Below are 25,428 nucleotides of genomic sequence, written 5' to 3'. Positions count from 1 at the left end.
GTCGGAATTTGAATTTTAATATAATTAAATATGTCTCGCAAGTGTCTGAGATAAATGAGCTTTGTATGTAGTGTTTGCTTCAACAATATCTCATATTCGATTTATTTCAATTCATAGCGCAGTAGAAGCGTGCTGGTCCCATAATCTGTTGTAAATTGTGAGAATGAAAATTGCGAAAGACAGCAGTCTACTAACCATGTCAGCTTACTCCTCCATTTCCTTTCTGAACACTAAAGCACGAGATTTCTCTTTTTTGATACGCACTGTTATATTTTCATTCTTCTATGTTTGGCAGTTCAATTCCAGTCAAATAATCCACTCTTTTATTAGGTTTATGTTAACGTTTTTAATTGTTTGTCTTGTTTTGCTAAGCCTTGTTCATTTTACACATTAAAGTATTTATGATGAAGAAGAAGAAGCTTCTTTCACATGCTTTTAATTTTTTTAAAGGGCTGCTCTTCTCGTCCTATATTAATAGTAGTAGTTACGTTTATAAGTATACCATCGACATCCATTGCTTTCATTTCGAAAGTTGAAAACAGGTGTTCCTGAAAGTATGTAGTTCTAATCTAAAAGTAATAATTACCATGAATAATTGAGTTCTTGATAGTTAACCAGTTCGAAACTTACCTGAATCAATAACTTACCAATGAAATAATAAACGAAACGCCTACTTTGTAATAAACTATCAACCTCTTTGTATCAAGGGACATCAGACACCAATTTGGAGCAAATTTAATAATTTTGTTTGAAATGCATTTAAAATTTTAAACAAAAAATGAAATTAAACTAAAAAGAAGTAAATATTTGCACCGTACCTAATTCGCTTTTGTCATTACCCAAGTCCATGCTCCACATTCATTATTTTTAGTTATTTAGCCCACATTGAACTCGCTCAGTCATTTATCATGCCAACCATGCATTTTGATGATGATGAGCAAAAATTGTTTAACTTAACGACCTTCATTACAATTAAATTTTTCTTTCTTCATTCAAAATTACTTCTTTTTGTAATTACCTTTCAAACTCCAAAAATTCGCTGCTTGAAATAATGTAGCAATGTAAATGGCTCTTACATCACTTCATTCAGCAACGAGAGTTTACTTGCACTTTTTCTTCAACTTTTTTTCGTTGTAAACAGCAAACACTTACGACGAAACGTGTTTACTATATTAGAGAACTCGTTTTCTGCAGAAATTTCTACATTGCATATATGTGTGTGCAAAAATTGTTGTCTAAAAATGCATTGGAGACATAACCTACCCCAGTAACATAGATACTTATTGCACTGCACGACGACTTGTGTTCAACACGAAAACCAGTTAACTCTCGTTATTTTCTTTTGCAAAACCCGCACTTTTACATAATTCTTTAGCATGAACTTTTTTTTTCGTCGATTTTTACTTTTAGACAAAAAGTTGTTGGTCAGTCGTCGTTCGATGGTGCGCCAAGTCGGTCGTTCAACAGCAAGAATTTCGAAAAATGGACAATAATAATGTCGCGCTCGATCATCCAGCGATGAAAAAGCTCGCAAAAATCGCTCGCGATGAGCTACGGGAGACAGAAGCGACACGTGAAGAGTCACTGCGTCAAATGCGCGAATGGCTCAAACAGAATAAAGACGTGAAAAATGTTCGAGACGACGAAAGTTTCTTGCTGCGATTTTTGAGAACGAAAAAATATAGCATTTTGATGGCGCAACAGCAACTTTTGAAATATTTGAATCTGAGGCGTGTTTTGTGCAATTACGTTACTGCGCTGGACTTTTTATCGCCGAATTTGCAGCATCTCGTGAACCAAGGATACATGTTTGTTTCGCCAATTCGCGATGAAAAGGGACGTCGAGTGATTATTTCGACAGCAAGTAATTAATTTTTCACTTTTTTTTCAGTCTTTCGAAATTAATTGCATTTTTTTTTGAAGGCAACTTCGATATTGATCGTTGTAACAGCGAGGATTTGGTTAAAACGCATTTCATGACGTATGAAACGCTGGTAGAGAATGAGGCGGATCAGGTGCTGGGATTTGTGCATGTTGGTGACTTTGGGTCTGTTGGACCAAAACATGTGGCAATGTTCAATATTACAGGTAAAATTGATAATTTAACCTAAAATCATTAAAAATTTGTTAAAAAAAATTTTTGTAGATTTTCTTCGTATCATTAAATGGGGTGAACGATCTCTTCCAATGAGACACAAGGAAATTCACATTTACAACGTTTTTTCTGCTGTTAAGTACATTATTGATCATGCGAAGGGAATGGTTTCAGATAAAATCAAGAAAAGGCTCAATGTGTACGTGAATGAGAAGGATTTTGTTAAGGGTTTTGATGTTAAAACGTTACCTGCGGAGATGGGAGGCACAATTCCAATGAGGTTTGTATCATTTTTGACATTAAAAAAATTATTTTTGATGAAAATATTATTTTTTAAGGTCTAAGTCATTAATTTTTGATGAGGCATTAAATTTTTCATTAAATTAAATTAAAAATTTACGGTCATAAATTCATTTTTAAATTAATTTTTTACGGTTTTGATGAAAAATTTGTTCATGTAGGCTCGATTTACAGCCTAAAAATATTTTTAAAATTTTAAGCTTTAATATTTTTGATTGAAAATTAATTTAAATTTATTTAAAAATATGTTTTTTTACAAATTTTGTAGAAAATATTCAATTTTTAATTCAGAAATCACTTAAAATTCTTAAATTTTTTGATCAAAAATTCAGATTTAATCGCTTTTAAGGACAATTTTAACTCAAAAAGTCAATTTTGAAAAAAAATTTTTTCTTCATTTTTCCTTCTAAATTTAATTTTTGGGGCTCATTTCAGTCCAAAAATTCAATTTTAACGAATTCACTTAACAAATTTTGACGAAAAAATTACCTTTTTAAAGCTCAAATCATTAAAAAAAATTGTTTTTATTTCAGCACAATGATCGATTTATGGAAACAGGAGCTCCTGGCGAACCGCGATCGCCTTCTAAGTCTCGACAAAATGCAAATTCTCAGCACGCGAGGCATCATTTCCAGCAACAGCTCCAAATCCGTCGAAAAAAGCAAAAACTGCGAATCTGTCATTCAAGGCGCGACTCTTACCGGAAGCTTTAGAAAGTTGGAAATCGATTAAATTCATCTTTTATACATTTTTTTATTATTTTTTTTTCTCTTCATCATTAACTCTAATAAACTATATAATTTAAAACTGATTCAATTCACTAGAAGTACGCTCCTTTTTTGTTTGTTTGTTAAATGCACTGTTTGCAGTTCTTTTCGTTCTTCATTCCATATCAGCAATAACAGTAAAGCTTTTTTTGATTCTCTTTCGGTTTTGGTGACGTGCTTTTTTTGAAATTTTTTTCCTTAATCAATAGCCAACAAAGGTGTTCGAGAGTGTGGGTTTGTGAGTGTGATTTTTATCTGAATGGATGAGAAAAAAACCGGTGAACAGTTCAAAAATTCTCAACAACTGCCAAGTTCTCCATTCTAATGCTAATATTGTTCCCGCGGAAAATTTGGTAGACCCGAAATAGACACAGAGAGACAGCGAGGAAGCAACAACTCCGATGAATATATTTAGCTATACTATTGTCCTTATACTTTAACACGACGGGCGACGAAAAATCACTGAAATTTGGAATTTTGTTCTTTAAAATTTGAGGATTCGTTTCGATCTGGAATGAAAAAAATATTTGGAATAAGTTTTTGTTGAAATTTTAAGTCGATTCAAATTTATTTTTTAATTTTTGTCTCTTGATTCATTTGAAAAATTATTTAAATAATTAAGCGCTTAGGGAAAAAGTTGAAAATTGCACTAAAATTCAATAAATATTCTTAAATAAATATTTTTTATAATATTATAAAAAAATTTTGAAGAATTTTTATTAAAAACCTTCAATTATTTTAAAACTTTTGAACAAAAATGAATAAATTTTTAAAAATTTTTAAGAATTATTTTGGAACTTAATTTTTTTTAATTTTTTATTAAAAATAAATATTTTATGAGATTTTTTAAGAATTTTCAAAGAAAAAAATATTTTTTTTTTAAATTTAGAAATTTAAATACCTAATAATTTTTTTTTTGAGATTTTTTTCAGAAGTTTGAAAAAAAAACTTGAAAATTTTTTGACAACCTTCAATTTTTTAAAAAAAATTTTACCAAAATTAATATTTTGACATAAATGTAATTTTTTAAAATTATTTTTTATAAAATTTTTCGACTTTTATGATTTTTTATAAAAAAAAATTTGAACTAAAACTGTTCTGAAATCAATCTTAAATTAGCAAATCTTAAAAAAATGGTTTTAAAAAATTAAAATTGTCAAAAATTGTTTAAATTTAGTCATTTTTCATGAAAAAATTTTCAAAACTGACAAAAATCGTAAGACAAAAATTTTTTGATAAATTTAAACCGACCCAAAGTGAAAAAAACCCTCACCTGATACTTCACACACGGATCATAACTCCACGAAATCCAGTAAATGCTTGAGCAAAACGTTGATATGGCAGCGCACGCACACATGCTGTGTAGATTCTTGGGCCAAATGATGCCCGAAGCAACAGATGCGAGTCCCGACAACATCGCCGTCTTGTGCAGACAATTCCCGACACGAATCCATCTACTTGTCTCATCCCCGACTTTAGCAGGCTCAATTATTATTGTCTCATAATGCTCGTCCAGTGCCTTATCCAGCTCCGCAATGAACTTTTCGTAGGAATCTTGGTCCTCGTACACCTCCCGGATCACGTACGACGGAGACTTGAGTTCTCTAAAAAGACGGAAAACGCAAAAAAAAAAATTAAAATCTGAACTTTGACCTTTTGCAATTGGCCGTGCATCGCTAACAACAGCTACAATTAACGCTTGATAATCATACAACGTGGAATGCTTTCTGATATCTAAAGTAAGTAAATGCAATAAACCTATAGACAGCGGTACGACAGTCAAATTCAAGGTCAAGGTAGGAATTCGAGGAAATTTATTATGAACGCGGAAGGTGAGAAAGGTCTCTCCGTGCTCTCGCGAGTTCATTTTTTCAGCAAAAATTTGGCGTTTTTTGGTCGAAAATCATAAAAGTTGTCACTAAAAAAATGAAAGATGACAAAAAATGGAGAAAAAAAGAATGACAGCAACAACTACTTGAACAAAAATATTTGATATTACATAATCGGCTACTACGGCACTAACAGAGAAAGCAGTTGAATTATGCATTTTATTACTACGAAGGTGATGACACAGTTTTCGTGGCTTCTTGTGTGTGGCAAAATGTGTGTGTTTGTGTGAAAAGAACCAACTTTACTTACTCAATTGGGCTTAAATTGAGATCAAAGGACATTCTATAGTCGTTGCTTTCGATTAACTTTACTTTTGAACTGAAATTATTGGTAGTAGTAGCTGGAACACTGATGTGTCATATGTGAAAAGTGAGTGAGAGACATCAAGCAAAACATTTAGTAAAGTGAAAAAGTCTTAAATTTAATTTTTTTTTGTAGGGAAAATCGTAACGAGGATTCGCGCGATGATGAATTTGGAAAGAAAAGGCCAAATATTGCATGACAAAGTGAAAAATTTGCACCGGAATCCGCGAGGGAAGTACTTTTGCGACACTGATTGCCAATTTTTGCGATTTATTGATGACGAACGGTGACTTTTACTAAAGTTTTTTGAGAGATGATCAAGTACTTACCCTTCTTTTGTTGACATTTTATTGACTAACTGATGTTTTCGAGCAGCGAATGTCCATTTAGACCACTTTCGATATGGATTTCGAGCGATTTACTATCCGATGCCTTTGAAATTTTGTCAACATTGAGGTGCTGTTCTCATAAATTTCCATTTTTTCACTTGTTTTTCGTTGAAAATTCAATAAATAATGGCAGCAACTCGTTCAACAATGCTTTTGGGCAAAGTCTGGCCCTGTGTCAAAAAGAATGCTGCCAAAATTAAGGTGAAAAAGATGGTTCTGGATCAGAATTTGAACATGGTAAGGTTGGAAATTCAATTTTTTTTCAAAAAAAATTAATAAATTTTTTTTTAGTACTTCAATGAGCATCAATACATCTTCGCACATGATCCCCAAAAGATTTGCAAGACCGGTGATATTGTCTTAATAAAGGAGTTACCAAAGAAATTGACGACATTAATAACGCACTCCGTCGAAAAAATCGTCTTTCCATTGGGAGACATCACAGATCCGATCACAGGCAAGAAAGTCGTCGTCGGCAAGTATCGCGACGAAATCGAAGAGAAAAATAAGCTCTTCGGGAAGAAAGAAACTGCGTATGATTACGAAAAACAACCTCCCAGAGGTCGTTTGGAAGGCATTCGGGACTTTACGGATAAGCCAACTTACATCAAATACCACGACGATGGCAAGGAACATCCTTATGCGAAGTAATTTTCGTTATTTTTAGTTATTCTAGGCAAATAAAATCAATTTAATCGACAAATTTTATTCTTAACGGACGATAACAACACAAAAACTTCCATTTCATCATTCATCCAAGCCGAGAAATTCACGTTCCAGCGCCGCTCCCATCATATTCCATTCGCCATCATCCACATCATCAGGCGCCTCGTCACTCCCTTTGCTGCTGGACCCATCCTCAACATCTGAGGGGACCTCTCCCCGTCGAAATTTAACGCTTGGCGACTCGTCATCCTCCTCCGACGACTTGCTACTGTTCGAATCCTCGTCATTTCCGATGCCGCTCAAGTTAATTTTCTTCACTTCGGGTCTCGTGAAGAAATCCGATGCATTTGGCTTCTCCTCCAGTCGTTTCCGCTTCCTGCTGAGCGTTTTTTCTTCCGGCGGATTCTCGATGTCGATCGTGTTGTCTTCCGAATCGTCACTTTCGGACCCATCGAAGAATTCGTTAAACTCATTATCCATTTGATCGAGCTCGTCATTCGAAAAACTCAGCAGCGGATTGATCGTATCCATGAATTTTGCGGGTTCGACAGAGGAATTTGCGTCATTTCGATCGGGACTGCAATGCGGCGGCGGTTGACGCATCTTTGACGGTATTTTGGGCATGGGGAAAAGTTGTTCTTCGACAGATTCCCAGCGTTCGGCGCACGACCAAAGCCATTCCGGAGCGACAAGTTTTATATTTGGATTTTTTTTGGCCAAGTGGACTTTGAAAGTGCCTGAACAGGCAGCCACTAGATGTGTTGTTGTGTCGTCAATGCCTTCCATGACAGTGGCTCCGAGACTTTTGGCGATTTTATAGGGGCGACTTTGTTCGAGCGGGATGTGGTTCGGGACGATGCCGGAAAATACGAGATTTTTTCCGACCAGGACTTGAGCTTTCACGTTCGGAATGAGGGTTTTTAGGTCGGGAATTGACCCGTCTTTGTCGTAAATTTCGTAGAAGGCGGCGTGAATTTTCTTCAAAATTATTTCCAGGTACAAGAGATAGTCGTCGGGATCTTCGACTTCGATTAAATTTTCCTCGTTGTCGGATAAGGGTTTGGATTCCTTTTCAACAACTGCCGGTTTTTCTTCTTTTTCTTCACTTTTTGTGTCTTCTTTTGGTTTTTCTTCAACTTTTTCCTCTTCCTTTGCTTCTTCATCCTTCTTTTCTGACACCATTTCGACTTCCACATCACTCGATTGGTTCGATGTTTCGCCGTCACTTTTGTCCGAAGCCATTTCATCTTCTTGTTTCTTCCGTTTTTTGCTCGCCTGATTCAAAATTTCCTTGAAATCGACTCCCTGCGTGCCATCCAACTCGTGTTTGGACAATTCGGGCGGCGCATTGATGTCTCCCGTGTGTTGGAAGAAGTGATAGGGCTTCACTTGAATCAAATTTGTCGCCATATTCCAGACATCTTCGCGATCGTCGATGATACAAACCATGGCATCGCCACACGGAAAGAGCGCTTTCAAATTATCCTTTTTGCTGGTCAAATTAAAACACTCATCGCGTGATAAAATGCGTTGCGAGAAGAATTTTCCGTCTTCATCGAGAAATTGAGCAATCATATGAGCGTAATTTCTCGCGCCAAAAGTGCAAATGTGCAATTCATAAAACGGATGCATGTTGGCGAGGAATTTTAACGCTCCGGGACGCAGTCTCGTGTGATACCACGGCGAATTTGGATAAAGTTGGAAATGATAGACGTCCTTCAGGTTGTTCGGGATGTTGTCATTTGTCGTGTGGATGAGTGTTTGATCCAAATCTACCAATAAAACCAACTTTTTATCCCCTAACAAGCGTTCGGTATCGGCTTTTCCGAGTTTTTCGGCGAGTTCCTGTGTCACTTTTAGCTCTGGCACGGAATGAATCATCGGGACTGATGCTTCGGAGGTGTTGCCCTATGAAAAAATTTATAAATTTAATGAATTTTTAACAAAAAATCTGTTATTACCTCTTCCTCATGCCTTAAATCTGCTCCGCAATCGGCGCACATGTCTTTTATAACTGTCGTGTGACTGCATTCGCTCAACGAAACAATAGCCACGCTGTAAATTTTTTAATTAAAATGACTGGAATTTAGTTAAATCATTGAAAAAATCTCACCCAGCATCAACAACATCGCCTTCCTTGAACAAGCGTTTCTTAACAACGCCACATTTGTTGGATTTTAGACGTTTAACGGCTTTGGTGGCATCATCTGGATCATGATACAGCAACACAATATTCCCATTTGATATTTGCGAGCCTTCTCGTATCTTCCATTTATTAATTTTGAGTTTTTCAGCAGCGATTATTTGGATCTCCTTGCTCATTTTGCGGCAATTTTTGGATGAAGGTAAACAATGTGTGGAAATTTGCCACTGCGCTAATTCAAATATGGACCCTGTGAAAAAAAGTAAGTGTCATATGAAATTTTATTCAGAGTAATGGAGTAATTTTGAATAATTTTAAGTGTAGAGTAAGCAATTAATATAAAAAATTCAAGAGGTTTGACTGAAAATTGCTTAAAAGTTTGTGAGTGAAGAGCTATCCTAATCCTACTCAAAAAGAAGACTCAAATTGTATCAATAAAAAATATTGTTGCCAAAAATTTTCTAATGAATCTCAGTAAATAACATATTTTATAAATCTAAGGTATGTACATGTTTCTTCTATTAGATCTCATTCTTCAAGAAACAGAATTATAAAGCTTAGTTTTCAAAACAAAACTATGTCAAAAAAAATTTTTTTTCAGTTTCAATTTTTCGGCAGTTTTAAGTTATAAAATAATTAAAAATGATAAATTAGAGTCCTTTGACAAATTTTTATCCATTTGGAGCAAGATTTGACAAAAATTGCTTTGACACAGTTTTTGACATAGTTTTTGATTTAGTTTTTCTCTTGATTTGGTTTTCAAAACAAAACTATGTCAAAAAAAATTTTTTTTTCAGTTTCAATTTTTCGGCAGTTTTAAGTTATAAAATAATTAAAAATGATAAATTAGAGCCCTCTGACAAATTTTTATCCATTTGGAGCAAGATTTGACAAAAATTGCTTTGACACAGTTTTTGACACAGTTTTTGACACAGTTTTTGATTTAGTTTTTCTCTTGATTTGGTTTTCAAAACAAAACTATGTCAAAGAAAAAAAATTTTTTCAGTTTCATTTTTTTGGCAGTTTTAAGTTATAAAATGATTAAAAATGATAAATTAGAGCCCTCTGACAAATTTTTATCCATTTGGAGCAAGATTTGACAAAAATTGCTTTGACACAGTTTTTGACATAGTTTTTGATTTAGTTTTTCTCTTGATTTGGTTTTCAAAACAAAACTATGTCAAAGAAAAATTTTTTTTTCAGTTTCAATTTTTTGGCAGTTTTGAGTTATAAAATGATTAAAAATGATAAATTAGAGCCCTCTGACAAATTTTTATCCATTTGGAGCAAGATTTGACAAAAATTGCTTTGACACAGTTTTTGACATAGTTTTTGATTTAGTTTTTCTCTTGATTTGGTTTTCAAAACAAAACTATGTCAAAGAAAAAAATTTTTTTCAGTTTCAATTTTTTGGCAGTTTTAAGTTATAAAATGATTAAAAATGATAAATTAGAGCCCTCTGACAAATTTTTATCCATTTGGAGCAAGATTTGACAAAAATTGCTTTGACACAGTTTTTGACATAGTTTTTGATTTAGTTTTTCTCTTGATTTGGTTTTCAAAACAAAACTATGTCAAAGAAAAAAAATTTTTTCAGTTTCAATTTTTTGCAGTTTTGAGTTATAAAATGATTAAAAATGATAAATTAGAGCCCTCTGACAAATTTTTATCCATTTGGAGCAAGATTTGACAAAAATTGCTTTGACACAGTTTTTGACATAGTTTTTGATTTAGTTTTTCTCTTGATTTGGTTTTCAAAACAAAACTATGTCAAAGAAAAATTTTTTTTTCAGTTTCAATTTTTTGGCAGTTTTGAGTTATAAAATGATTAAAAATGATAAATTAGAGCCCTCTGACAAATTTTTATCCATTTGGAGCAAGATTTGACAAAAATTGCTTTGACACAGTTTTTGACATAGTTTTTGATTTAGTTTTTCTCTTGATTTGGTTTTCAAAACAAAACTATGTCAAAGAAAAAATTTTTTTTTCAGTTTCAATTTTTTGGCAGTTTTGAGTTATAAAATGATTAAAAATGATAAATTAGAGCCCTCTGACAAATTTTTATCCATTTGGAGCAAGATTTGACAAAAATTGCTTTGACACAGTTTTTGATTTAGTTTTTCTCTTGATTTGGTTTTCAAAACAAAACTATGTCAAAGAAAAAAATTTTTTTTTCAGTTTCAATTTTTTGGCAGTTTTGAGTTATAAAATGATTAAAAATGATAAATTAGAGCCCTCTGACAAATTTTTATCCATTTGGAGCAAGATTTGACAAAAATTGCTTTGACACAGTTTTTGACACAGTTTTTGATTTAGTTTTTCTCTTGATTTAGTTTTTAAAACAAAACTATGTCAAAGAAAAAATTTTTTTTCAGTTTTATTTTTTTGGCAGTTTTGAGTTATAAAATGATTAAAAATGATAAATTAGAGCCCTCTGACAAATTTTTATCCATTTGGAGCAAGAGTTTTGAGTTTTTAAACTATTTCAAAGAAAAGAAAGTTTCTATTTTTTGGCAGTTTTGAGTTTTTGTTAAGAAAGAAAAATGTTTAACGAAAACCTGAATGAAATCCCTCATCAACTTTTCCATCACATGACGCACTTTCCAAAGGGTCATCATGTCACTATGGATTTCCCCCTGAAATCCACTCACCTACCCCGCTTCTCGAATTAGCGACGGAAACTTTCTTTATCACTGTCATCAGCTGACGGCCACATTACAGTTGTGAGCCTCGCATCGTGCGCATCGTGTTTTCCGATTCGTGTGAAAAAAAAAATTGTTGAGTAAAAAAACCCTCAATTGCAACTATGAGCGAGACGAGTATTTATCGTAATTCAAATCAATTAAATAGTTCGTCTATTTAGTGAAAATGTGTGTAAATATCAGTGTGCGACAATCAATAATTTTTAGTTTTTAAAGTCACGAAAAAAAAAATTCTTTTTTTTTTCTCTCAAAATTTGTTGAATTTTTCAAAATTCGGTCATTAATTAAATTCATCGTCGTCGTGTGAAAGCGAACCGAGCAGTCACAAGGGAATTTTCTTTACACGGAAGGAAATTCTCGGCAAAATTTTAATTATTCAAAAAAAGGAGTAAAAAAATTTTTCGACAAGGAAAAAATATTTTTTCAACAACACACACACACAATTAACCTCTTTTCTTCTAAATAAAATTTTCCCCGCATTACCTTTACACGTCGTCGTCGTTGTCGTCGTCGAACTAAAAATATTCTGAGAGGAGTGTGTGTCTAATCGCATTTGTTATTATTAATAACTTTGTCGAAAAAAAAAATCGTCGGTTATCGCAAAAGCAAGCATCTTATCAAACCGAAGGACGAACAAGAAACAAAAATCAAACACAGTCCAGAAGGAATGCTGGACGTCCCTAAAACGACAAACATGGTGAATGAAGATGATGTTGCAAAGGGGGTCCAAAACCCCGTTGTTTACCGTTTGGTTTTGACTGGAGGTGAGTTTTCAAATATTTTTGTTAAATTATCAGCTACTTGCGAAATTGGTCGACAAAAATCACAACAACCTGAACGATAATTTTCTTTTTTTTTTTTTTGCATTAACGTCATCACCACAGCGGTGCTCTACATATGAACTGCGTAGCACAGCAAAAACCACGCGGTTTTATTATTATTTGTTACAATACAAATACATTCATTCTCGGAATGTTTTCTCGCGTCTCTGACGATGTTGATAAATACTATTTTATTGGCGATTTTTGTCGTTCATTTTATTTTATTTCGCTTCGATGATGATTTGATGATGAAAACGTTTTGTGGTTCTTTTCGCCTCTACTTTGAACTCGCTTCTCTAGAAGAAACTTGTATTTTTTCGTTTGGATTGTTGCCAGTTTCGCTACTTTTTTGGCTTGTCTCACGGGATTCAATAGACTGGGACACGTAATTGGCCATTTCCAAGCGAATAATGATTAATTTCCTCTCCTTTTTTCGTTTTTCTGTGCATTTCAGGTCCATGTGGTGGCAAGACGACTGGTCAGGCGCGTCTTTGTACGTTTTTCGAGAATCTTGGATGGAAGGTATGTATCACACATCACGTTTTCTCATGTCTTTATTTATATTGAGACATGATGAAATGAGATGATAAGCTTCTTTGTGTGCACAAAGGCTCTCTATTCCGTAGAAACTTTGTAGACACACCTTTCCGGATTAGATTTCAATCGATTTCAATACGAAAAGTTCAATAATCTGTCATCTTTTGTGATTGATTGACGGACAAACTCACTCATAAAGCGATAATTTTTAATCTAATTAATTTTTTTTTTTCAAAAATTCACCTTAACATGACATTTCTTCGTTTTTTTCTCTTTTGTAGGTATTTCGTGTACCTGAGACAGCAACCGTTCTCTTGAGGTAAGCAGAAGAACACTTTTTGTTTGTACGATAAATCACTTTGATGTTCTTGTTTGATAATAACTGTTATGTCATCACCACCCAAGTCAAATTAAGTCACACGAGAGACGCAATTTCAATTTTTTATCATGTCAAACGCACTTTTTAGACTTTGTATGTGTTGTTGAATGCGGATTAAGTGATTTTTATCGATAAACCACTTATCAAACCGGTGATTTGCGTCGGCGAATGACGTTTACAGCGATAATGTGACCTGTTTTTGTTCGGGAAGAGACAAAGAAATTTCATTAAAAGTTGGTTAGATGGGCACAATGGCATTGTTTGTGTGAGTTTGAGTAGGTAAAAGTGGATTAGGAGATAAAAAATGACGTTTTTGATGAGAATTGGGGATTAAATTTATATTTGACAGACGAAATTCTAAAGAATTGACGATTTTTGGATCCGTAAAGGATTTATTCGTATTAAAAATTTATTTTTTTAAGAAAGAACTTTCATAAAATGATAAAAAAAAAATTAAATTTTGACCTTCAGTCATGTTTCCGGAAGCAGCTTTTAATTTTTCAAAAATTTATATTCAAAAATCGTCGAAATTTAATTTTTTTTTCTTTAAAAATTAATTTTTTGATGATTTTTGAATATTATTTGGTGAGAAATTATAAAAAAATTTTTTTCTCATGATTTTATAAAAAATTGTGATTATCTTTTGAGGTTATCTTTTAAATTTTAATCAAAAAAGACTAAAATCTTGGGTTCAAAAGGCAAAGTTCACTTTAAAATTCACCTTTTGGATTATTTTCATTGATAAAAAGTAACTTTTTTGTATCAAAATTTCAGAAAAAATCCATAAATTTTTTTTAATAAATTTTTTTCAAAATTGATTTTTGATCAATTTTTTAATTTTAAATTATTTTTTAATTTTAAATAAAATTTTAATATTTTTGATCAAAATTTCTTAAAAAAAATCAAATTAAAATTTTATTGACAATTTTCTATAAAAAAATCGATAAAAAATTTTAAAATAAAATTTAAAGTGACACATTTTTGTTAAAAAGAAAGCCATAAAAGAGCATCGCACGAATAAATTTTCTTCAATATCTTTTCCGAAACCTTCAACTTTCTTAAAAAAAAAAAAAAAAATAAATTCAACAAAATATATCAAGATTCAACAGTTCCCCCTCATTACATCGCTCGCAAACAAACGACATTTTCAGGGTCTCTTCAATTTTTTGTGTCAACGTTTTGTGTGTCAAATGCATCCTTTTACATGCAATTTTTTGCGCAGTTGTTCGTACTTTGAAATGAAATAGCACAAAGTAAAAGCTCTTAACCTTGACCTTTTTTTTCATTCGTTTGCAATTCCATAAGATTCCACTTTAAATCGTTTTCTGTTATCGTCTCTCTCATTTTTTTTTACTCCGACAGTCAAATTTTATGAGATAAGAAATAATTTAAAATTTCTAATTTCCTCATTGATTAATTTTTAATTTAATTTTTTTTTCAGCGGTGGCATCAAATTCTCCGACTTGACCGAAGAAGAATGTAAGTACAATTAAATTTTTATTTTTTTTCTGTTATTTGTTTACATTTTATTTTTTTGCATAATATTCCAAGTATCTGGCAATATTTTTCATGTAGCTTTTTATTACACACTTGTTCGCCATCCGTTGCTATTAAATTAAATACTTTAGAAGAGAAATACGAAAAAAATGACGACGCCTAGTACTTTGTAACGCGTCATCATAATCATCTCTGTAAATTATTTAACTAACAACAAAAAAAAATCACATCTTATCATCATCATCTGAGGAACAAAGTAAATCTGCAAATCAAATCTAATCTGGATGATAACGGAGAAGAAGAAAAAGAAGATTTTTTTATCGATTTCCTGCCACGTGTTTGTTCCTTTTTCATTTTCCTTCATGAAACGCCGTAAACTGATATTATTTTTTATGCAAATGAATGTGGAAAAGGGGGTAATATTAAATAATTCAAGGACAACAAACATGACAAATGTACGGACTTGACAACATTTCCATGACTGCTCAAGAGAGAAACACACAGAGAAAAAAAAAACGAATTATCGATTCGACGAATGATAATGATGAAGGAAAAGATAATTTACTTTTATTTATTTACGGTGTAATAGACACGAAATTCATTTTTTTTTCTTGTTTGTAGTGCGGAATAGAATATTTCGGAATCGTCGCAATTTATCTAATTAACATTGAAAATTGACTCGTGAACGAAGCCATAATAACGACATTCACCTTTTGACGTTATCGTCAATGTTCAAGCTCTCGCGTGGTATCATGTTAATTAAAACTAGTTGTAATTTTAGTTTATTTGTTAAACATTTCATATTTCATTGCGATTACTTTTATTATTACAGCCATTAAAAATTTTTGTGTTTGACTAACATTTTTTTTCGAGTGTACCACTTTGGGGAATCGATTTTTTTTTTTTGTATTTAAACGAAAACTTTTTTTATTTATTAATTTTTTAATGAGAATTTTTTGAGGGGTTTTAAAAGTCAATGGTAGAAAAAAATTATTAAAGCGCTTTTTTAAATTAAATTTGTTTTTTAAATTTTGATTTAATTTTTTTGAAAAACAAAAAAAAAATATTTATTAAAAAATAAAAAAAATGTTTTATGAATAAAGTTTTAATTTATTATTTTTAAATTATTTATTTATATTAAAAATGTTATTATTTTAAAAAAAGTTATAATTTATCCATAAATAAAATATACTTTTATACTTGTAATAAAGCTCTCAATTTAAAAAGAATATACGTTTCTCGGATTCGATAAATGGAGAATAATTAAGAAAAATACTGAATGATCTTCTCAGAAAAAATATTCTCAAGAATCCATTAAGACAACTTTGTAGAAGAAAGTTGAATTTTTATGCAAATATGCCGACCTTTTAATTTTATTTTAAAAACAATTTCAAAATATAAAACAAATGAAATTTTAATTTTTCGTAACTTTTTTTCATGAAGGTAAAATTATTTTCTTGAAAAACCTTCAGGGTTAAAATATGAAATTTAAATAAAATGAAAAAAATTGATGAAAATTTGTCAAAAATTAAATTAAATAAAAATTAAATTTAATAAATTAATTAAATTAAATTATTTAAAAAAATAAGCATATTTTTATTAGCTTGAATTAAATTTAATTTAATAATTAATTTTTCTCAAATTTTTTTTTTGTATTTTTTTAACCGATTTGCTGCCAGTACTTAAATATCCATCATAATTTCATCAAAATTTTAACTGAGAAAATTATTCCACGCCTTTTAGAGTTTCTTAAGTTTAGAATATTTTTACAATTTAAGCACTTTTAATAAAGAAAATGATGCTTATTTAAATGATAATTCTAAAAAAAGGCTGAACTTCTTTTAAAGTTTTTTTTTTCATATTTTAACGTTTTTTTTACAAAATTTGATCAAAAAGTACTATAAAAATTATATGAAAGTCTTATTTACTAAAAAAATTAAAAAAAAAAAAAACTAAAAAAAAACAACAAAAAAAATATTTTGAAAAATTTTAACAGAATTTCAAGAAAAATAAATTATTTTTTTTTAATTTTGCCGAAGTTCGATAAAAATAATTAAGAAATAAATTTTTTGATATAAAATTTATTAAAAAAAAAAATTATAAATTCCTAAAATTCTTTGAAAATAATTTCGAGTTTTTTGCTTTAACTTTTCCAGTTAGACAAACTCCAAAAAACTCCCCTTATCACTAATTTCTGCCCAAATATCCACTTCCCGCAAAAAAAATTTGACAAACAAACAAACCAATAAACAAAAAACGTCTTCTTCATTGCTTATGCATAGCTAATGTCTCAAGTTATTTTGTTTTGCTTCGACAATACGAAAAAAACTAAATAACAAAAAAAAAGAGAACGACAAAATAATTGACATCACGCCAAAAGACATGTTCAAATACTAAAATAGCACGCAATGTTTATTATTTTTATTTTATTATTATATTAAGAATACACAAAAATGACACAAGAGATGTCAAAAGATCACTCTGCTTCGTTAGTATAATTGTCCTCGAATTGATAAACAAGATAAAGAAACAAACAAAAAACTGTTTCATGACATTTATCGGTCATCGATGGTTTCTTTTTTGGCGCGTTGGTTCATTCACACGAAGGGCAAACGTGTCACTTGCTCGTAAAATTCATTCAAAAAATCGCCTCATTTTCACTTTCTTTTTAGTTTTTTAAGCCAAAAATTAATTTTTTTTCGCTCGCACATCCGAGAGTGTCTAGTTGTTGTCAAATTTGTTCATTAATGCTTGCTTTGCAAATAAAAACAAGATTGATGATGTCTCTCTCTCTCTCATTTTCTCTTATTTAAATACTTTGCTACTACTAATAATATGATTGTGTCTAATAATAATGAAAAAAAAAACAAAAAAAAAATTAAATTTAAAACATTTGCGTATCAGCTGCCAAAAAACGTAGCCAAAGTACAAAGAGCCTCGCAAAAGACATCAAAAATGGGGTGCCCGATCACGGTAGCGAAGACCAAACAGCATCTTGTCCGCGATGTTTGACGGCTTCCGTCAAAGCAAACAAGCCGACCAAAGCTGAGGGTGAGTTCGGACCTCTGAAATTTTCCATTTTTTTCCTTTGTGATGTAGTTTTTCGCTTTTTTTTTGTTCCTAAAACCACCACACACGAAATTTTTGCCGGCACATGATCTTTTGTTTATTTTTTTTCGTCGTACAAACTACACAAAATGCACGCCCACGCACAAACGATCGCCCTTCAAAAAAAAAACAAGGTCAGACCCTGTGTTGGACTGTGAGAGAAATTCCGCGCGCATTATCTAAGCAATGTCACGTGCAACGAGCGACTTTTATCTAGATAATTTGATTTATTTGTCATATAATGCCGTGCAATCGAACAATTGTACGACGTCATCATAACAAATAATTATTACAATTGCTTTGGAAAGGCGCGTGGATTACTTCCGTGCAACGTGTCGTGTGACTGGACTTCAATTTTGCGCCAAGAATTGAAAATTTTTTGCAAAAAATTGAATTTCATGAATGAAAACAACAATTTTGCACCTAATTAACAAATGTTGCAGCAATGTTCTACTTTTTTCTCGCGTCTCAGTTGTTTGCAAAGACAAAATATAATAAAAGTGGGTAAACTAATTTATCAAGTCTTGACACGATGGGCTTGACTACAAAGCCAAGTAATACTGAGAACGAGGTATTGTTGCCAAATTCAAAGTGATGGACAGGAAAGAGGGTGATTTATGAGAATTTTAATGAAAATTTCGAAATTTTTAGGAATTTTTAGCAATTTTGGGATTTCTAAAGTTCTTAATTTAAGCTAAATTTTTAGTTAATGAGCCAAAAGGCTTCGTAAAATGTAAGATTTTGGCATCCAAGCTTAAATTTTAGTTAATATTAACCTTTCAAGACCTCTAAAAGAAAAGAAATTTATTAATTTATAGCTTTTTAATGAGTTTAAGTCAACAGCTGTTAATTATTTTGTGAGAAAATTGACCGAATTTTTGCAATTAATGCCAAAATTATTTTTAAAAAAGTGATTTTTGTTGACTTTTTTGAACTTTAAGGTGGTTCATATGTCATAAGACGATGAATTTGCAAATTTTTATGTGCACACATGTTCATTTTTTCATAGAAAATATTTTTCTTTACATGAAAAATGATCTAGAACAATCATTTTTAATTTTTTTGTTATTTTTTTTTAAAATAAATGTAAAATTGATAAGTAATTTATGAAAAATATGAAAAAAATTCATAAAAAATTATTTTTTTGCACGTCAAAAAATGATCTAGAAAAATAATTTTTAAATTTTTTGTACATCTTTTGGCAGTTAAAACCAAAATATAGAAAATCGATGAGAAAAATTTAAAATTTTAATAAAAAATATTTTTTTGAATTTAAATTGAATTATTTTTAATATTTTTTAAAAAATATTTTGGCAGTTAGAAAAAATAAATATAAAATTTTTGAGTAAATTTATTAATTTGAGTAAAAAATTATTTTTTTCGAGCATAAAAAATAATATAGATCAATAATAATGTATTTTCATAATTTTTCAAGACATTTTCAAAAAAATTTATAAAAAATTTTCAATTATTTTAATTTTTGTTTTGAAAATCATATTTTAACTTTAATTTTCTTCTCTAAAAAAATTTTTCATAAAATTACTGAATTTTTTTTTCAAATTTTTTTGACAGTTATTTTTTATGAAATTTTAATTTTTCAATTTTTAACTTAAAATGATCTTAAATCAATTTTTAATTTAAAAGTTTCAAAGAAGATTATTAAAAAACAACAAAAATGTTGATCAACGATCAAAAATTGCTAAAATTTTGTCATTTTGTATGAAAATAAGTATTTAAAATTTTTTTTTATTTTGCCCCCCCCCCCCCCATTTTATTTTAAAAAATTTTGGACTTTATTTTTGATTTTCATTTGGAGCGGCCTAAATGTAAAGTTGATGAGTAAATTATGAAAAATATGAAAAAAATTCATAAAAAATTATTTTTTTTGCACGTGAAAAAATAATCTAGAAAAATTTTAAAAATTAGAATAAGAAAAAATTTAAAATTTTATGAAAAAATATTTTTTTGACAATAATTTTTATTCTTTTTGATTTTTTTTTGCTGTAAGAACAAGTAAATGTAAAATTGATGAATAAATTTATGAAAAATGTGAAAAATTTTCATAAAAAATTATTTTTTCGAACATAAAAAATAATATAGGTCGATAATTATTCAATTTTTTGTACTTTTAACAAAAACATAAAGCATCGATAATAGAAATTTATGAAAAAATAAAAAATGTTCATAAAAAATATTTTTTTAAACATTTAAAAATGTTCTAGAACAATAAATTTTTTAATGTTTTTGAAAATTTTTTGGCAGTTTAAACAAAAATATACAATATTGATGAGTGAATTTACGAAAAAATCCGGAAAAAATGAAATATTTAAAGGTTTTTCACCTTTTTCATAATGAGACCTTTAAAGAAAATTAGCACAAAAATATAAAATTTAAAAAAATATGATCACTTCCGCATGCCACATGTCAAAAAAAAAACTTTTTGTTATATTTTTACATTTTTTTCTGTTGAAATCTGTGTCACACGTGTCTCTTTTCAACATTCTTTTGCACGAATGGTCAATTTTCTCACAAAACCATCGGTAATTGCTTGGCAAATTGCGACCATAAACAACAAAATTAACTGTAATTGGCACCAAAAATGCACTTTCATTGTTTGCACATTTCATTAATTTGCTTTTGGTGTGACGACAGAGGCACATGGCATCCATTTCCAGAGCAAATCCGATCATCATGGCAGAACGTGACTCTTTCCTTTTGTTTATTTTGTGCTGGCATTTAGTTATTTAAGTAATGAATGTCCATCATTAAAATAATTTTTTTTTCCTAACAATAATAATAATTTATCATGTTTATATCGCTCGCTCCTCATGTGTCTGCTGATTAATTCTTTTAATAATATTTGAGTAACGTGTCGTCGTCGTCGTCGTCTTCATGTATGCGCGGAATTTTTGTGCACCGTGTGCAAATACAAGATAATAATTGACAAACGTGACCTTGACAGACCAAAAAAATTAGCGAATTTTGAGCCAAATGACGGATCATCCGGGTCGGGTCATGAAATTGCGCACGTTTCAAGCTACTAAAAATGTTGCTCGATACTCGTTGTATCGATTTTCGGCTAATTTTTGGTTTTTTCTGCAGCTTACAAGTTCCAGGAGAATTTAATTCACACAATGATCCAGATTGAGAACACGTACTTCGAGTTGGGACGCACTTGCAAGCGGAATTGTTTGATTATTTGCGATCGTGGTGTCATGGATGCCAGTGCATGTAAGTAATTTGCGATGAAAAGTGCCACGAAGATTTGTGCGACATGAATTTTTGCAGACATTTCCAAAGAGAAATGGGAAAAAATGATGTCCAGCAACAAATGGAACACCATTGACCTGCGTGATAATCGTTACAATCAAATTGTGCACATGGTATCTGCTGCAAATGGTGCCGAGGAGTTTTATTCGACGGAGGTGAGTCACTGAAATTATAAAAAATTAAAATTTTTAATGAATTTTTGTCAATTTTTTATTTTAGGACCACGCATGTCGCTCGGAAGGCGTAGTTTTGGCACGTGAACTCGACTACAAATCAGCTGCTGCTTGGGTTGGTCACCCGTACTTCGATGTCATGGATAATTCAACAGATTTTGAGCATAAGATGAATCGCATGATTGAGTGTGTTTGCCAAAAATTGGGTATTGATACGGGAGATCGGCTTAAAACCACTTCGCGTAAACTCAAATTTCTCGGTAAATTTCATCATTTCCTGTCAAAAATTATTTTTTATTAATTTTTTCAATTTTTTTTAGTTGCTGGACCATTACCGTCTGACGCAGAATTTCCGCCTTTCCAAGACTTCGAGGTGGTTCACAATTATTTGCAGTCAGCTGGCATGAAGGCGCAAGCCAGATTGCGTAAACGCGGTCAAAATGGGCACTACAGCTACATTCACACGTTGCGTCGACCCCATTTGCACGGGCAATCGATCGAGGTGAAGACACAATTGACGCATCGTGATTATCTGAATATTTTGAGTCAGCGTGACGATGCCCACTTTACAATTTTCAAGAAGCGTCGTTGTTTCCTCGTGAACAATCAATACTTTCAACTTGATATCTATCAGGAGCCGAGTCATCCGAGGTGAGTAATTTCCTTTGAGCGGAAAAATTATCGGAAATGCTTTCGATTTCCTCTTATTTCGAAGTTTTAAAAGATTTTGAAGCATTTTGTTGTATCTGATATCCTGAAAGTAAGAATTTGTTCAAGTTTTAGCGAATTTTTGACCAACAATTTTTTTAAAATTATAAAAATTTCTGTTAAAATCAGTTCAAAGTCAATATTTTTTTTACTTTTTCACATTTTGAGTTCAATTTTTTCTACAAAATCCTAATATTTTTATGAAAATTTTATTTTTTTTATTAAAAATGTGCAATTTATAGTAAATTTTTATTAAAATTGTTCATTTCTTCACTAAAAATTTTCTACTTTTAGTAAAAATTGATCAATTTTAGTAATAAATAATTTTTAAAATAAAAAGTGTTCAATTTTTAATTAAAAATATTTAACTTTAAATGTATAATGTTAATTTTTTAGTTAAAAATATTAAGTTTTTCAATTTAGTTTAGTTTTTTTTGGTTATTAAGCAATTTTTGTGAAAAATATTAAATTTTGTAAAAAAATATTAATTTTTCAGAATTTTTTTTAAATTAAAATATTAAAAAAATATAAAATCTTTAAATTTTTTAATAAAATTTGTACTTTTCTATAATAAATTTATAAATTTTCGTTAAATTTTCATCCTAATTTATTAAAAATTCATGAAATCAAAAAAACTTTTGATATTTTTTTTTCGACCTGAAAATTTTTTTTCAATTAAAATTATTACAAATTAAAAAATAATTTTTTTTTTCAATCAAAATTATTTTTTTTCTTCCGTAGATGCAAGGGACTGATGCTTTTGGAGACCTACACCTCGTTGGATGGCGACGCCTTGAACAATAGCTTGCCAAAGTTCTTGAACATTGTCAAAGAAGTTACCGGTTGCCCCGATTATTCAATGTATAACTTGTCGCTCAAGGAAGACTGGAGCAATACGAAGAAATTCTGCTATTCGTTGCATGGTAAGCAAATTTGTAAATGCACACAGGTAACACCTAGTACGTCCGGAGTTAATTCCGAAGATGATCATGACTCATCCTAAACTTGCGCTACTAATAACCAGCTGTTGTTTTGTCGTCGCGACATGAAAAAAAAAAGTTTTTTCTAAAAAAAAAAGAAACGAAACCCACTTAATGAACCCACTTTCACACACAAAACACTCATCATGGCGATTTCTTCCAAAAAAATAACTTTTAAAGCCACACGTCCAGAAACGTTGTTAGAAATTTTACCACTATTGCATGCTACTTATACTATTATATATTATTATAGGTGTCTATCCTTTTTATTATCAAATCATTAGTAATAAAAAATAATATTAATGTTAGAAATTTATAAATGTAACCCTTGTACTTCATCACTTTCATCAAATTTTAATTAAAAAAAAAAAAATCAAGTCATCCATTTAGATTTTAACAAAAAAATCTCATCATATAAAAATATCTTTATATATTATAATTATACATTTTTTTTATAAAAATAATATTAAAAATGAAATTTGTTTTGTATTTTTCTCTTTTTTCCATAATCCGCACAAAAAAACGCACACACACCTCATTTGGCCTAATATAATAATGCATTTTTGGCAACATCATAATTGGTTGAAACTTTTTTTACAATTTAAAAAAAATATATTTATTTATTTTTTTTCATAAAATTTAATGACATAGACCACTTTGGGGACAAAACCACTGATATCATCACTGATCTGAAGCAGAAGCATCAGAACGGTCACTCCAAAAAATATGTGAATGGTAAAGCTTAACTTTTTTTGTTGTTTAATTGATCGCATCCTGCAGTTTTATTATTTTTAATTTTTTTTTTCAATAAATTTTATTATTATTTTTGATTATGTATAAATAATATTGTTAATATTGTGAGCGAGCACGAAAAAATTAATAATTTAAAAATAAAATATTAATATTTACGTGCTCGCTTAGTTATCATCACTATTATTATTAATAATAAACATAAGAATCAATTATATATATTTATATATAAAAAAATAAATTAAAAAATTGCTTAAATATTGCACATTTTTAGCTTTCGCTCATCATTAAATTAATAAAAAAATATTTTTTGGATTCATAAATCATTATTATTATATATTATATTATATACAATAAAAAAATTAGATCTCTAAAGATATTATTATTACAAAAAATATATGTTTTATATATAAAATTTAAAAATTTATATTAAAAAAAGTCATTTTGTTTTGCCATTCACTTTATTTTTTATTTTAAGTGTGATTTTTTTGTGTTTTTTTTTCGTATAAGTTATACATTTTATAATAAAATTCAAGCTTGTTCATTCTTGTGTTCAAGATTCTTGAATGGTAACTAGTATTAAGGATATGCTTAAATCATTAGACATTTTAAACATTTAGTATGTGATTGTGAGACCTCGTTTTTTCATCATAAAATACATTTACATCATTACATTATATTATTAAATATATAGAAATCTGATCAGGTCTCAATTGTACTTAAAGCAAAGCAAAAAAAAATCTATTTGTCTAAAAAAATAATAAAAAGTTAGTCATTTCGAGTCAATTTCTGGAATGTAATTGATGGTCGAAGAGTAGAGTACAAGTTTTTAATTTTTCTCATCATCTACATTCATGAAAATATAAAATATATATTTATCTTTAATAAAGCCTTACAACTACTTTAATACGCTTTTCTTAATAAAAAGTAAAAATATATACAAAAAATCGGTGTTTATTGTGAAAGATGATGAAAAAAAAATATTTCACCGATTCAGACCAGAAAATTATAAAAAAAAACCGAAACCAATAAAAATATACGGGAAACAAACGATGTAATTGTAAAGCCAAAACCAACCAAGTTTCTATTTGCTGCAAAAAAATAAAGTAATAAAAATAATAATAAAAAGAAAAAAATATATCATTATATAAGATTATAAAAAAAGTAACTTTGTATACCTACTTATTACGAAAACAACTACTATTGAGTAAAAATAAAAAATAATTATAAAATTTTAGTAGAAACACGACCTCTATCTAGAAAAGAACTTTTTGATGGATTTTCGATGTTTTTGTTGCATATTATTGTGCACTTTAAAAGACGCAAAAACAATAAAAATAAATTTAAAAACTTTATAAATGTGATAAGTCCTACCAATATATCATGTTTTCAAAATTTTGATCATACATATTTAATATGTATAAATGTTTTAAAAAGTAATAAAAAAAAAATTGTAAAGTGGTGCAAAAATGTCATTATTATTATTCTTATTATTGAGGAAAAATTGTAACTTTTAATAATATTGTGAAAAAAAAGAATGTTGAAAAAATCATTATTATGAAAAATAAATGAAAAAACAGATCCTGGCGATAAAAATGTTTACAATTCAGATAAACACGGAAAGAAAAAAAAATATGTGTGTTGTTATTTTTTTACGGATTATACGATAAATGAAGCTTCATTTATATTTTTGTGCTGAATATTGGAAAATATGATAAAAAGGTAAGTTATTGATTTAATGTTTAAAAAATTATTTTTGTTCAAAAGTTTAATTTTTTAAATTATTTTTTTTATTAATTGAGTTTCAATTAATTTAATTAAATTTTCAAAAAGTTGTATTTAAAAAAATAATTAATAATTTTAAAAAATAATTTATTTAATTTTTTTTATTTTTAAATTTAATTTGAAAAAAATATTTTTTAATAAAAAAATAACTTAATTTAATTTTAA

At 29.6% G+C, this 25,428-nt stretch overlaps 5 protein-coding genes across 7 annotated transcripts; 3 read left to right on the top strand and 2 right to left on the bottom strand.

The window, feature by feature from the left end:
* The first annotated feature begins 1,482 nt into the window (after positions 1–1,482).
* LOC134828913 (alpha-tocopherol transfer protein-like) lies at positions 1,483–2,111 on the top strand. The gene is made up of 2 exons (XM_063841904.1): positions 1,483–1,864; positions 1,924–2,111. Exons 1-2 carry the CDS (start codon positions 1,483–1,485, stop codon positions 2,109–2,111), a joined length of 570 nt encoding a protein of 189 aa, XP_063697974.1.
* Positions 2,112–3,165: 1,054 nt separating this feature from the next.
* LOC134830556 (transmembrane protein 11 homolog, mitochondrial) lies at positions 3,166–5,701 on the bottom strand. 2 transcript variants are annotated; one of them, XM_063844074.1, is made up of 3 exons: positions 5,302–5,654; positions 4,436–4,766; positions 3,166–3,671 (listed from the first exon to the last, which is right to left on the bottom strand). In XM_063844074.1, exons 1-3 carry the CDS (start codon positions 5,331–5,333, stop codon positions 3,450–3,452), a joined length of 585 nt encoding a protein of 194 aa, XP_063700144.1. In that variant the 5' UTR covers positions 5,334–5,654; the 3' UTR covers positions 3,166–3,449. The 2 variants fall into 2 exon arrangements, with proteins under 2 accessions (XP_063700144.1, XP_063700145.1); XM_063844075.1 differs by lacking the exon at positions 5,302–5,654 and adding an exon at positions 5,685–5,701 and having other exon boundaries at positions 3,169–3,671.
* An 85-nt stretch (positions 5,702–5,786) lies between these two features.
* On the top strand, positions 5,787–6,395 carry LOC134831201 (small ribosomal subunit protein uS17m). Its single transcript, XM_063844866.1, has 2 exons — positions 5,787–5,981; positions 6,036–6,395. The coding sequence occupies exons 1-2, from the start codon at positions 5,871–5,873 to the stop codon at positions 6,393–6,395; spliced, it is 471 nt and encodes a 156-aa protein (XP_063700936.1). The 5' UTR covers positions 5,787–5,870.
* Positions 6,396–6,407: 12 nt separating this feature from the next.
* LOC134831200 (RNA polymerase II subunit A C-terminal domain phosphatase) lies at positions 6,408–8,732 on the bottom strand. Its single transcript, XM_063844864.1, has 3 exons — positions 8,524–8,732; positions 8,372–8,465; positions 6,408–8,318 (listed from the first exon to the last, which is right to left on the bottom strand). The coding sequence occupies exons 1-3, from the start codon at positions 8,730–8,732 to the stop codon at positions 6,492–6,494; spliced, it is 2,130 nt and encodes a 709-aa protein (XP_063700934.1). The 3' UTR covers positions 6,408–6,491.
* Positions 8,733–11,266: 2,534 nt separating this feature from the next.
* On the top strand, positions 11,267–23,758 carry LOC134832528 (TRPL translocation defect protein 14). Of its 2 annotated transcripts, XM_063846587.1 has the most exons (11): positions 11,267–12,019; positions 12,531–12,598; positions 12,895–12,932; positions 14,434–14,471; positions 17,394–17,540; positions 20,700–20,828; positions 20,886–21,022; positions 21,087–21,300; positions 21,361–21,691; positions 22,490–22,671; positions 23,380–23,758. In XM_063846587.1, the coding sequence occupies exons 1-11, from the start codon at positions 11,923–11,925 to the stop codon at positions 23,472–23,474; spliced, it is 1,476 nt and encodes a 491-aa protein (XP_063702657.1). In that variant the 5' UTR covers positions 11,267–11,922; the 3' UTR covers positions 23,475–23,758. The 2 variants fall into 2 exon arrangements, with proteins under 2 accessions (XP_063702657.1, XP_063702658.1); XM_063846588.1 differs by lacking the exon at positions 17,394–17,540 and having other exon boundaries at positions 11,268–12,019; positions 23,380–23,754.
* Positions 23,759–25,428: the final 1,670 nt, after the last annotated feature.

This window comes from Culicoides brevitarsis, chromosome 2 (genome assembly GCF_036172545.1).
Source record: "Culicoides brevitarsis isolate CSIRO-B50_1 chromosome 2, AGI_CSIRO_Cbre_v1, whole genome shotgun sequence".
Taxonomy (NCBI): domain Eukaryota; kingdom Metazoa; phylum Arthropoda; class Insecta; order Diptera; family Ceratopogonidae; genus Culicoides; species Culicoides brevitarsis.
This window is presented reverse-complemented; position numbering and strand designations above follow the sequence as displayed.